Source organism: Solanum pennellii, chromosome 7 (assembly GCF_001406875.1).
Source record: "Solanum pennellii chromosome 7, SPENNV200".
NCBI lineage: Eukaryota > Viridiplantae > Streptophyta > Magnoliopsida > Solanales > Solanaceae > Solanum > Solanum pennellii.
In genome coordinates this window covers 78440856-78453776 of record NC_028643.1, presented here as the reverse complement: position 1 = coordinate 78453776, position 12921 = coordinate 78440856, and the positions used below count along the sequence as shown (strand labels likewise).

General features: G+C 35.4%; 1 protein-coding gene across 2 annotated transcripts; it reads right to left on the bottom strand.

Moving 5' to 3' along the window:
• Nucleotides 1-850: 850 nt before the first annotated feature.
• Nucleotides 851-11576, bottom strand: LOC107024387 (NAD-dependent protein deacetylase SRT1). 2 transcript variants are annotated; one of them, XM_015225362.2, is made up of 15 exons: nucleotides 11330-11576; nucleotides 9803-9832; nucleotides 9619-9711; nucleotides 8282-8401; nucleotides 8037-8093; nucleotides 6917-7017; nucleotides 6651-6759; nucleotides 6262-6341; nucleotides 6015-6093; nucleotides 5305-5358; nucleotides 4748-4844; nucleotides 4443-4525; nucleotides 3254-3321; nucleotides 2443-2548; nucleotides 851-1409 (listed from the first exon to the last, which is right to left on the bottom strand). In XM_015225362.2, exons 1-15 carry the CDS (start codon nucleotides 11426-11428, stop codon nucleotides 1110-1112), a joined length of 1476 nt encoding a protein of 491 aa, XP_015080848.1. In that variant the 5' UTR covers nucleotides 11429-11576; the 3' UTR covers nucleotides 851-1109. The 2 variants fall into 2 exon arrangements, with proteins under 2 accessions (XP_015080848.1, XP_015080849.1); XM_015225363.2 differs by lacking the exon at nucleotides 8037-8093.
• Nucleotides 11577-12921: the final 1345 nt, after the last annotated feature.

Sequence of the window (12921 nt, the reverse complement as noted above, 5' to 3'; positions counted from 1 at the left end):
TATATATATATATATATATGTTTCGTGAGTTAAATTACATTATTACTCGATCATGTAATCTGACTCCATTTAATTAAGATACACATATATGTATTTAATAAAGTAAAACACTTACATTAATTATGTATTTGCTTTTGAAAACTGTGTTTTTGGTCATGTTTTTCAAGAGCAATTATTAAACTACTTTATTTTACCTATTTTTAATTGTCATATTACACTTTTTTAAAAGTTAGTTTGATTAATTTTTAAAGTTAAATTAAATTACATTAATTTAATACTTTTATACAAAAAAGTTAAATATTAAAAAACCATACGAAAACTAGTACTCTAATTTTCAATATTTTGCATATCAATATGATGAGAAAATACATCGTAAAATGTTAGTCAAAATTATTACTCCCTCCGTCCACTTTTTTTTTTATCATATTGTGTTTTTCGAAAGTTAATTTGACTAAAAGTAAAAGTTATATATTATGTTAATTCAATATTTTCTTTTATGTTCAACCAAATTTGAAAAGGTGTCAATATAATCACTAAATTATATACACCAAATTCAGATGCTAATTTCATTTAGTAGGATAAGTTACAAACAAGTAAATCAACTTTATTTTATTACATAAAGCTTTCTTGAATTAAATTACAACATGGTTTTTCGATCGGGATTAGCCAACAATTTATCTTCCCTGTGTGGATTTACAAGCTATTACACGGAAAGTGATTTACCTAACGAACACTAGAAGAGTAGCAGCTGCAATTCTCGTCATAAAAAAAAATCAAAATAATTCCACGAGTAGGGTCTAATAAAGGTAAGATATACACTCGAGTATACAATTATAAGAGTCATAAGATGGATAAAATAATTACAGATATCAAATTTAGATCAATAATGATTACATTAGTTCCAAGAATAGATTAAGAAAGAAATTAGAGCTTTAAAACTTTAGACTTAATACCAAAAAATGGGTTTAGCAATTTCAGTTTTCTAATCAATAACCAGACTGAGTGTATTAACTATCAAAATTCACCCAGTCTCCACATATTAACATTTTTTTTTCCTCAGGGTGTTTGCTACAAAAATATTTACAATAGTTTCTGTATAGACCTGAAGATCACCTTACATTAATTACAGCTCTGGGTTTTCTACCGTTGGATCGTTTTCGCGATGGAATTACGCCATTAAGACATTCATATTTCCTTTTGAATGAGCCATTACTTAGATCCCCATCATAGCTTCTGTCGAACTTGACGATGTTTGTTACAATGGCATGTACTATGACTTCACTTTTAGGAACCATAATGAACTTTTTCTCAATAACTGATGTCTGTCCACAGCTAGGATCCGTGAGGGCGCTTTCTCTTAGATTCTGTAAGATGGAGTCTTTATCATCTTTGAACACGTCTGCTGAAATCTGCGAAGATAGAATCAAACATTATAATCACCCCTCGGGACAATCAGTACAACAACATACCCAGTGTAATCCCACAATAGGTCTAAGGGGAGTGGGCTGTATGCAGACCTCACAGAGACTGTTTACAATAAGACCCTCAACTTGAGAAAAGAATTCTAAAAACATGCAGAGACCAGTCACACAACATAATGATAAGCTAAAAGACAAATTATCTGACAGAGATCAGTTGCAGGATCCTTTTATCGAAAATGATCTGATTGATTGTTCTTGTGATGCCCACAACGTAGAGGGATGATGTGGGCTATGGGTAAATTGTTGACTCAAAAGCGTTCGGGTCAAGTCCTACCAAAGTGCGGGTCTCTTCTTTTCTAACTGTACCAATACAACGTCTTGCATGTTAATCAATCATTTGCTCCATCAATGAGCATTGCCCAGCATAATGGAGTCTCGCCTCTATATAGGTGATCAAACAGTCACCGGCTAAGAGAAGAATATTACCCAGCAAAGGACCTCAGAAGTGAAGAATGCCTTTAAACACAATCGACCATCTTATTCTTGGTAGCATGGCAGTAATCTAATCTATGCCACACAAACGAACATGCTGGCATGAAAAACCAACATAGGAAATATTTTTACCAAATAGTGCTGAAATAGTTTCTAGCCTCTCAGCAAATTTACCAAGAGGTATACCAATTATAGTAGAAAAACCATGATGGCAAGGCCCAAGCAAAAGGAAAATGACAGTGGGACATAAAACAATGTCTAGAACATTGAGCTCTCTAGAAGATCTACACTCAATATTATAGAAGTTTGAACAAGCATGGTAGTTATCAATTTATCATCTTTCAGTTTCCACAAGGACAGTGGATGCTAGCATAGAATTGGCTAGGTGTCTTCTATCAATAAAAAATGAATATAGAAGCCATAAAAGTGTAATTTTCTATGCATTTATCTGAATAAAGTATTAGAACAATGTGGCCAGAGATTAACCAAATCAGTGATAATTCAAATGGAAAAGAAAATGTCTTCTCACCTTAAAATCAATAGGAATCATGATTTCAGCCGATGAGCACTTGCAACCATCACTGAAGTTCAATTTCATCATAATGTTAAAAGGATTTGTACTCTTAACTGTCCGCCTGACAAGGAATAGGAGTTGAATAAGAATGTCTCAAATTTGAGAGAGCTTATAACTTCAGTGAACACATGAAATAAACCCTCACCAATAACTAATAGGGAAAACTAGCATATACCGCTGAGATAAATTCAAAATTTTGAATTAAGAAAATCATGGGTAAGATTTCACCTTTACTTAGCTACGATTTTTTCCTTATCAATGACTTCGAGTTTAGCATACTGACTTTTTACATCAACTATAGTCTTCTTTTCTTTTCCTTTTTGGGCTGGAAAATGGAAACTGTTAAAATGATATTACCTCTCATTGTCCTTTTCTCATTTTATTAGGTGTCCAATTTATATTTCTTTATTTTTCCATTTAAGTAGGTTAGATTATGATTAGGGTAATGATATGCAAACAAGAGAGGAAAACATAAATGATTGTTAAAATTATTTTTTGGATGCTACAGTTTCGTTGACAATGAAAACATCTTTCTTTTCAAATATATCCATAAGCTGGAAAATGTGTGATCAAGATTGTCGGATAATCTAAACATCCTTTTCTACGTGATATTTTGATGAATCAATTAGAAAATCTTGAATTACTAATACAAGAGCAAAATATTTTGAATATAAGGGAGCAACTATGCCAGAGGAAAATGTATTACAAAGACTGAACAAGATTATATTTCACATTCAACATAGCAAGCTTCAAGTTATAAAACTACCTTTTCAGATAAAGAGGTTGTTTATCCAGGACAGCCGCTTTCATATTTTGACTTTCTGAAAAAGAAACCTACAGTTCCATTTCAAAAGCAGCAAAGCTGTTACCATAATAGATCCAGAATGTTTATGAAGGCTAAGGACTAGTACTGATGACAATAATTTACTGAAGGAAAAGAAATACAGGATATTTCACTGTTTTGCAAATGAGACAAGTAACGAGCATCGTAACAAAATCTTCCATTAGCATAGTTTTTTTGTAGCAACAGGATCTCACAGTCAACTCCTTTGTATTTTTTGTTCCTTATGCATCTTCTTGATGCCTTCTTAATGATAACATGTTACTTCATCCCAAAAAGAAAAGGTCAAAAAGGTCTAAGCTACTCACAGTCAGCACAAAAAGTAAATGCTTCACTCAATCGACAGAAAAAACTGAGGTAAGTTGAAGTAGCATCAACATTTTTACAGTAGGACTATTCACACTCCCTTTTACTTGCCACGTCCCTGCTCACATTTTTAGAGCCCATTTATCATTGTCATACGGGGGTATGTTGTTGTTATCATTGTCATCTCTTGGCTCATATGGTACCACAACAGATTCCGAAAGCCTTGGATCTGCATACCTCAAACAAGAGATACACAGGATAGGTGAACAGAGCCATAGGTCCTCAAAAGAGGCAAGATCTAACCTACGAATTCGGTGTTACTTTAGGAAGAGGCTCCAAAAGGAAGGTCATAATGTTCTGATTTGCTGCAAGCGTACAGAGCCATTTCCCCAAGTCCTAAAGTGATGGATCATTTTATTTCAATCAAGTCTACATAACTAATCAAACATATTTAAGGAATAACTCATAAAGGTCATGGTTTATCAGTGGATAATGCTGACTCTGCCAGTGATTATGCAATTGATGCACCCGCTGCTAGCTATTGATTCCATGCTTACTTTTTTTCTATTTAATAACCGTGATTCCTGGCAGAAAAAAGAAGGGAGGACGAGGCAAGGCATGCCACAAAATTTTTCCTTCACTTCTTCATTAAGAGGTGCAATAATGTAAGTGTGTGTGGGGGTTGGGGGTGGCTGTGAGAGGAGAGGAAGACACTGAGCCTCCACAGTACTTATATTCTATAAGAACATACATGTGTATTCATCATAATCAGCAGAATCTGCAGACACAGCTATAAACATTAACTCACCTCTACAGATTTGATAAAAGGCAATGGTGCTCTATTTCCATGGACGCTTGCCACTGCAAGGCTCCAATTTACATATTTTTCATCTGCAAAACAAGTAAATTGGATAGATCAAAAGACATATTCAATGAATGACCCACTCAAAAGAGGACCAGATTAATTGTAACTTGCTTTGTGCACATTCACACAAACTGAGATTGCTTGCAAAATAACAGTACAAGTGAAACTGTCTTTTGATCTTGAGGACTTCAAAATACCAAATGGACAGTTCAATGAAACGTAGATAGGCACAAATTCAGGTTAGTTACCAAGACTTGAGGCTTGAGTAAAAATGGTCTGGAGAAGATCAATTCTAATAAAAGGTGGGATTCGCAGACTGAGGAATTCCATGACTCCTGTGATTACCTGTTCATAACTATATTGGTAAACATTCTGGAAACAGGATCAATCAAAAGTACAAATCTTTTTTCAGACCAAGTACCATAAGAAATATATATGAACATGTGAATTTGCACATAGGTCTGATAGCTAAATTTGCATGTAATCAAATGGGAGCCATTAGACATGCCTAAACAAAACCATTTGTAAGTCACTTCAAGGACATTTGAGGTTGAGGGAGAGAGGGGAGGGAAGGAAGGGGGGGCTTGTGATGCCCTAAGCACCTGGTTAACGAATAAACATTGACTTTGAACTAAAGAGTTAGCACCTACTAAGTCCAAGTCGTCAGATGAAGGTTATATATTTCAATTAGCAATTCCACATGTGAAACCTCACCAAGCAATAGTTTAATGTTTACTATTCAGAATCTACGAACCATGATAACAACTTTCAGTAGCATAGAGGTACAACAACAAAAATATGTTACCTTGTCTACAAGACCATGAATCAGTAGGCTTGCTTTCTTGTCCTTGGGAGTTTTCTGCAAAATAATGGACGAGGATATAAGAGCTAAGTAACAGATGAACTCCTATTAATCCAACAAATTTTCCATCGATGATCGGCAGAGAATATTCAAGTAGAGTCACTGCCAAGGTCAGAGCAAGAAATATTCACCTATCTTTAACATTTTGATATGAAACTTGTGAAATTTTCATCCTCGGGATAATTAAAGCTTTACTTTCTAATTCCCTCGGAGATCCTCTTATATTTGACCTAGTAGAAAATTCAAAATTAAGCATCTACAGAGACTGAAAGCCTTTATCTCCTTTTATTTTTTGGCTCTGATAAGCAGGGCCTGAATCATTTATCATGCCAAAATACAGCAGACTAATCAGCTAGGAGTCCCATATGTGCATTGTAAGGAAAATGATAGCTTTGCCTGAATGATTTAGTGATTGAGAAATAACTGCAATTATTTGAGAACAGAAAGTAATATTTGTTGTTTTTGATTATAACATGGCAGTACACTAAAAACAGTTAAATCTTAAATGACAAAGCAAAGCAAAATAATTTTGGTTTGGGGGGAGGGGGTTTGATTATGAGGCTCTGATGCAATTTCTATCATCAAAACTAGGGTCAATGGAAATATGGGAAATGTGTTTGCTGATGTTACATTTGGCCCAATGAATAATATACCTGAAGATTAACTATTACAATCTTTCCACCGCCCTTGAGTGATTTTAGAGGCAAATTACAGGCAGGGGTGATCTGCAAACTGCAAGAGTAGAACAAGTCATGTTATCTCCTGACATGATTAAGGGCGAAGAATGACGGAAGTAAATAGTTTAACAGTTTAGAGTCAACAAACACTGTAAGAACTCATTTAGCATCATGCATCAGAATTCCAGATTACGAAGGTAGTCAAATAGTTAGTTAGCTTTACCTTGTCCCTAGACATAACACAACATCAGCCATTTTGCAGTGTCTCTCAGCTGGATTCATCTCCTTTGGAGGTAGAGCATCCTGAGGAGAAAAACAGGAGGGGAGTGGATGAGGTCAACAACAGAGTGATACGTGGAATCATATTTTAGCCATCAAAAACCTTTGATGCGTTGGCCGAAGTAGCAGATAACGAAAAAAAAAACATTGAAACTATTACAACTTTTTCTTAAATCATTGGATGCTCATTAGGGTACAACCTGTCAAACTTCTGTCTTTATCTTTAACTGTCACTACTAAAGGGCCATGGAATGTAACTGTGCAACTATAAAGAGAAGCCCAGATCCTTCATCCTAGGACTTTGTTATTAAACAAAAAGCTGTTTATGGTTACCTCCCAGTCAAGAACTGTGTCTTTAAGTCTTACACCACAGCCCACCTTGGAACAACGCCGTGCAGTTTCCTTCAACCCAATAGTTTCTATTTCAAAATCCCTCATATACCTTCATGGATCAATTCACAAAAATAGACTTATAAGCAATCACCATAATGTTACCAGAAAACTACATACAATAAAAAAAATTTGAGTGAATATACATGAATGTGGGAACATGCATAGTAGCAGAGGATAGCATGCTGCATAAAAAGACGGAATCTTACTCAATTCCACAAGAAGGGCATCGTTCCATAAAAGAATCCCCATGTAATTCAGAAAGCTTCTCCCTTGGAATTCCAGAGCGAAGATGAAGGCCATCAATGTTCTACCATTTTCAATTAAGAATAATGTTACATTTTAATATCATCCACCAAGAGATACAAATGTGAACCTTTTTGGAAATAGACAGTTGAAACTACATAGAGTAAATGGAATCTGAAGCTTTGAATTTAAGTAGAATAAACATCTCTTGATCAAGTGAAAGGTCATATTTTAAGCACATAGATACTCCCTCTCTCTCATTGGTTGAACTAATTTTGTCTAGCTGAGGGGGAAATCGGAAAGCTTTGGATGGAAGGAAATGCAGTGAGTAATGGAATTCATCCACACCACTACCATAAAGTATACCCAAACACAATATTAAATTGGAATCAGAAGTGTTGTCTTTATTATGTTGCTTCTGTTAGGTCAACAGTAAATACACTCAGAACGGAGCAAAACATAAATGACAACATCAATTTATCAACTTCACCTGAATCCCCAATCTAGTTAAGGTTGGCTATATGAATCCTCTACATTTCCAATCTTTTGGGTGGAATGATAACCGTGTAGGCGTTCATTCAATTGCTGGTTAATGCTTATGTCACTATGAATTAGTTGAAGTTGGCAAAAAGGGACAGGAGGGAGTTGGTTCAATCCCCAAGGGAGCTAAAGGATGAGAGTTCCTACGGAGGAGTAAAAAGAATTGGCAAAAAGGAGAGTTGAACGTGTATACAGTCAATAGTGCCATGAGAATAGGTCAAAAGAGCATATTAAACTGTATGATAAACTCTTCAATCTCACCATCATCCAACTTTGATACATCGGTAGACCATGATCGTTGATTAGCAAAGTATGCTCAAAATGCTTTTAATTATGCAAATCACTAGTAACAATATGAAAACTATTCTAAGGGTTGTGTGATTTAATTCATACATCTATCCTATAACATTCTTCCAAGGCAATCTAAGTCGAAGATTAATGGGTGTGTTCAATTGACAGCCCTAGCTATCGATTAGCATGTCAAAGATAGATGTGGCTTCAGGCATAGACCCCAAGCAAGAAGAGTGAGCACAGAGCACTCACCTCGTTTAACAGCGAGGAACTACATAGGACATTGGAAGGGGCAGAACAGAACTTTTCCTGGGAATGGAAATGAACAACTAAATGACTAATCAGAAGAAATGAAAAACAGGAGTGTGATCGGGGGTTGAAATTGCCACTTCATTTAGAAAGCAGCACTAGCTACAAACACAAAGCTGAAGTGATATAATTAATAACCATACAAACGTTAAACACACCCATATAGTAAGAAACCAAAAATTCCACACCTGGCTTATAAGAAACTTTAGAAAACCCGCCTTCTCTAGTTCCACTAGGGCCATGTGTGTCATGCTTGGAGTTGCACGATGAAAAGGCAATGATGCTTCTGGTAGCGCTTTCCCTTCTCTCTACAATCAGTTAAATAAAAGGGCTGAGAAGATAACATATGGCTCATAATTCTTTAGCGGTAAAGAATTGTTATACTATTCTAATCCGTGGAAAATGCTCCACCACTATATACAGACATTCACATCATAACCATTGCTTGATCCTGACAACATCACTGCAATGTTGTCCATCAAATGCCCTGAGGAATAATAGAAGTTATCCATTCATATCTCAATTAATGATAATATACAAATGCTTGTGCACTTAAGGGTGTACCTAGCAGTCAATGAAGTAGGTGAAAACCTTGGAAACCAGGATTCAAATCCCCCCAAAGATAAAAAAAACACTAGTGGTTTATTCCCATCCATCTAAGCCTTTGGTGAGAAGATTTAACCGATACATGTGGTGGTAGAGATAGCAAACACGCGGTGGCATAGTTGAGATGCTCACAATCTATCCCGGACACCACAGTTATCAAAAAAATCTATGTTACTCGAACTCTTCAAATATAAAGCTAGTTGTGTGTTGGATCCTCTAAATGCTATGCATTTTGAAGGATTTTACACGGGTACAACATCATTTTTGGAGGGCCAGAGCAACATAGAAAAGAATAAAATTGCTTGTGCAATCCATATGCACATATAAACTATAGTGTATTTAATAGCTTCTTCCTACTTAGTAAAGAGATTAGTGTCAATACAATATTAAAAATGAAATAAGAGAACTAGACACTATACACAAACAATAACACATAAAAAGACAATTGTGGTGTATCATGCATGTCAGTAAATTTAACATACTCGCACAAGAGAAAACAGCTCCCCCCATCGTAAGATAGATCATTCCTTTCAGGCCACCTTCCTTAATTCATGTCATTATTACCAAGCAAAGTGATAGACCTATCAAACAACTTTATTGTGCAAAGTGTTCATCCACTTATTTATATAACTTTCCCAGATCAAATACACAAAAGAGAAAAAGAAAACTCTGCACCACCTTTAGATGATCAACACATCCTCCTCTCAGTTCCCAAATATCCAGCCTAAAAGATGACATTGCAGGTAGAAAGAAGGATTGGAGATAATGACTGACCAAATTAGCTAGAATTAGGTCGAAAGGGCAGCATTCAATTATCAAATCTTAACATTTTAACATGGATATCAACAGTAGAAACATGTCAAGCAATGTGCTTTCAGAAAGAGGGGCTTGCAATTCACTGATATAACTACAACAATACCTGAAGAGTCCAAATACCCTTGGGGCCACGAAAATCAGGTATACCACAAGAAGTGGATATTCCTGCTCCTGTAAACACCACTAAATGCTTACTCTGTAGAAGAAACAAGAGTTAGAATGGGTTACTTCTAAAGAGAAAAGCTACACATGGCCTAGCTAAGACAAAGACTGTTTAAAGGAGTCACCTTTTGTATCATCACAGCAAGTCTCTCAATCTGCAAAGTTTATGTTTAAAAAATCAGCATTAGTAAGAACACAGAAAAATAAAGTGATTCTTCCCCTTTAAACTGATCTTTGACAAGCAGCTGAAAGAAAAGGAAGATCCTCCAGCACCAGAAAGTACTGATTTTCCAAAAAATCTTAAACAGCACAATGGATAGAAATTACAGCCAGAATCTACATATTCAGCAATCGATATCTACTTAAAATTATCTCCTTTTATTATTAGCAGTCAGATTTCACTTAAAAGTGAGGACAACAAGAGAATGTATTTGGGTCCTAGAATTCCAACAAAGACAAAACAACACTATGGGACAATTGGTGATTGTGAAGATGACACAGAATGCTATTTGAAACAATTGTTATATACCTGACAGAAAAATTAAGATCATTTTTGTTGCCTAGACCACAGATAACGAAAAGTTGGAAGCCATATTTTCTACAGCGGTTGGAACTTCAAAATTCCAAATACCATTCCAAATGAACAACCATAAGTTTTTTGAGTGCTATCTAGGTACTCATACTGATTTCCTACTAATCCTTTTCTTTTTTTATCAATGATTAACTACTTCTACCTTAAGCCCTTAACTTTTTTTTTGAGAAAGACCTTAATCCCTTAACATAGAAGACATGCAATAGCAAAAGGAACGATGATCAAAGCACAAATGCATAACTCGCATGGATATTCAACAAGCTGCAATAATATTGCTAATAGAAGGATTCCTCATTCCATGTAGTATTGAAGCCCTAAGATACATGAAAGCTCTAAATTTGGTGGTGGAGACAAAGACGCTGTGCAGGACCGCCAAGTGCTTGTACGGATACTATTTTTTATGGCAAATTGTGTATTATCTATTGAATCGAGAAGACTAAGGACCATATGAACTTATCGTCCAATGTATAACATTTATCTCATGACCAACACAATGCATGATACTGTCAAAAGGCTTTTGAACAAAATAACTAGAAAACTCCGAATGCTTCATGGTTTACACCCCTAAGCAGGCGCAGACCCAGGTAGAGTCAAGGAGGTTCATCCGAACCCCTTTGACAGAAAACTAAACCGTTTATACATGATTAAAATTATTTCTCCGTATATATAGTCGACATTGAACCTCCTTTGACTTCTCCAGATATTTACTTTTTATATTTCTAACCCCTTTATAGTAAAAATCCTAACTTTGCCACTGCCCTTGAGATTTAACAACCCCTAATTAGATTAATGAAATTGAGATTATCAGGGTCCTATCACGCTCAACAATGTGGGAATTAATTCTGGATCTCATGAAAAATCCTAAATGCAAACTACCAAGCAATCAAAAACACCCCCAGTTCCTAAATTTCCATTCTTAATCAAGCACAAAAACCTAAACAAGTTTTATGGGTATTTGCAGTCACATAAAATTATCAAACAAGTTAAAAATCACAACAATTAACACAAAAGGAGTAAAGGGTTGCAGAAAAAAGTGCCAAAAAAGAGAAAAAAATCTCACTTTGTCTTGCAAAAGGAGAGGTGGGTCAAAATACTCAGTCATCCCAACATTGCCCACATCTTCTATAAAAGAAAGCTTTTCAGCATAACCCAGAGACATTTTTTCCCCTTTGTTCTTCAGGAACAATCTGCTTCTTCTTTAATTTTCTATGTGAAAAAAAAAAAAATTGATTGATCACTAAAGAATTAGAAGCAGAGGAATACTCTACAAAGAAAGCCTTTTCAGTATTGATGTGTAGTAAAGATGGTCTAAGTATTTACCTTTTTTTGCCCCCTTGTTCCCCTTATTTTCTCATTTATTTCAATTTTTTATCCGATATTTGAATTGGAGCACGATAAAATTTGTATTTGTCTTACGGAGGGCCTATTTGTATTGGAGCTTGATATATTTATGTTTGTGTCATGTAGGGCCCATCCATTTGAGAACGACAAATCTGTGCGTGTGTCGTGTAGGGCCCATTGGCATTAGAGCACGATAAATTCGTGTTTGTGTCATGAAGGGCTCATCTGTATTGGAGCACGATACATTCGTATTTGTGTCATGTAGAGCCTATCTGCATTAGAGCACGATAAGTTCGTGCGTGTTTCGTGTAGGGCTCATCCGTATTAGAGCACGATAAAATCGTGTTTGTATAGTGTAGGGCTCATCTGCATTGGAGCACGATACATTCGTGTTAGTGTCATGTAGGTCCTATTCGCATTAAAGAACGATAATTTTGTGTAGGTCCATCCGCATTAGAGCACGATAAATCCCTATTTGGGTCATGTAGGGCTCATCTGCATTAAAGCACGATAAATTTGTGTTTGTATCATGTAGGGCCTATCGCATTATAGCACGATAAATTTGTGCGTGTTTCGTGTAGGGCCCATTCGCATTAGAGCACGATAAATCCGTGTGTGTTTTGAATAGGGCCCATTCATATTAGAGCACGATAAAGTCGTGTTTGTGTTGTGTAGGGCTCATCTGCATTGAGGCTCGATAAACCATATTTGTTTTGTGTAGGATCCATTCGGAGAGAGTGCTCCCTATTAAAGATTTTTCTATATTGAGGCTCTAATCCGATCTTTACTTAGCATAAAAGTAGCTTTATCCACTGCACTATATTATTTGATAGTTAGTCCATTTCAATTTGTTTTCATTGAATCATATTATTTGGTGGTTATTCCATTTCAATTTGTTTTCATTAAGGGGTATTTGGGAGTGAATAGTTATTCGAAAATTTAAATTGTGTAAATAATTTAAAATAAAATCGAATACTTGAAAATTTTAAAATATATACTATAATTAAATATATTTTTCAAAATTCAACTCCGAATAAAAGGCAAGAAATTTCATAGCCTTGTAATCTCCTTATGTATCTTTCAAGAGGAGCCCAAAAAGTATGAGGGCCCAAATGAGACCCCAAATATATCATAAATGGAACTTTTTACCTTCTTAGGCTCATGTTCTAATTGAATTAAAGATTTTTTTTTTCTCTCTTTCAATTTATACAGCTGGAATTCAAATAAAACTAAGATAAATGAAATTTTATTTGAGTTTTAAGTTTTAATTTTTTAATTTTTTCTTTTTTTGGGGGGGGGGAGGGGGGATGG

Excerpts from the sequence above, each read along its gene's own strand:
- LOC107024387 (XM_015225362.2), bottom strand. The coding sequence starts at position 11,428 with ATGTCTCTGGGTTATGCTGAAAAGCTTTCTTTTATAGAAGATGTGGGC. Across the intron at positions 5,359-6,014 it reads TTGTAATAGTTAATCTTCAG|AAAACTCCCAAGGACAAGAA; the intron begins GTATATTATTCA and ends ATTATTTTGCAG. Across the intron at positions 4,526-4,747 it reads TACTCAAGCCTCAAGTCTTG|ATGAAAAATATGTAAATTGG; the intron begins GTAACTAACCTG and ends CTTGTTTTGCAG.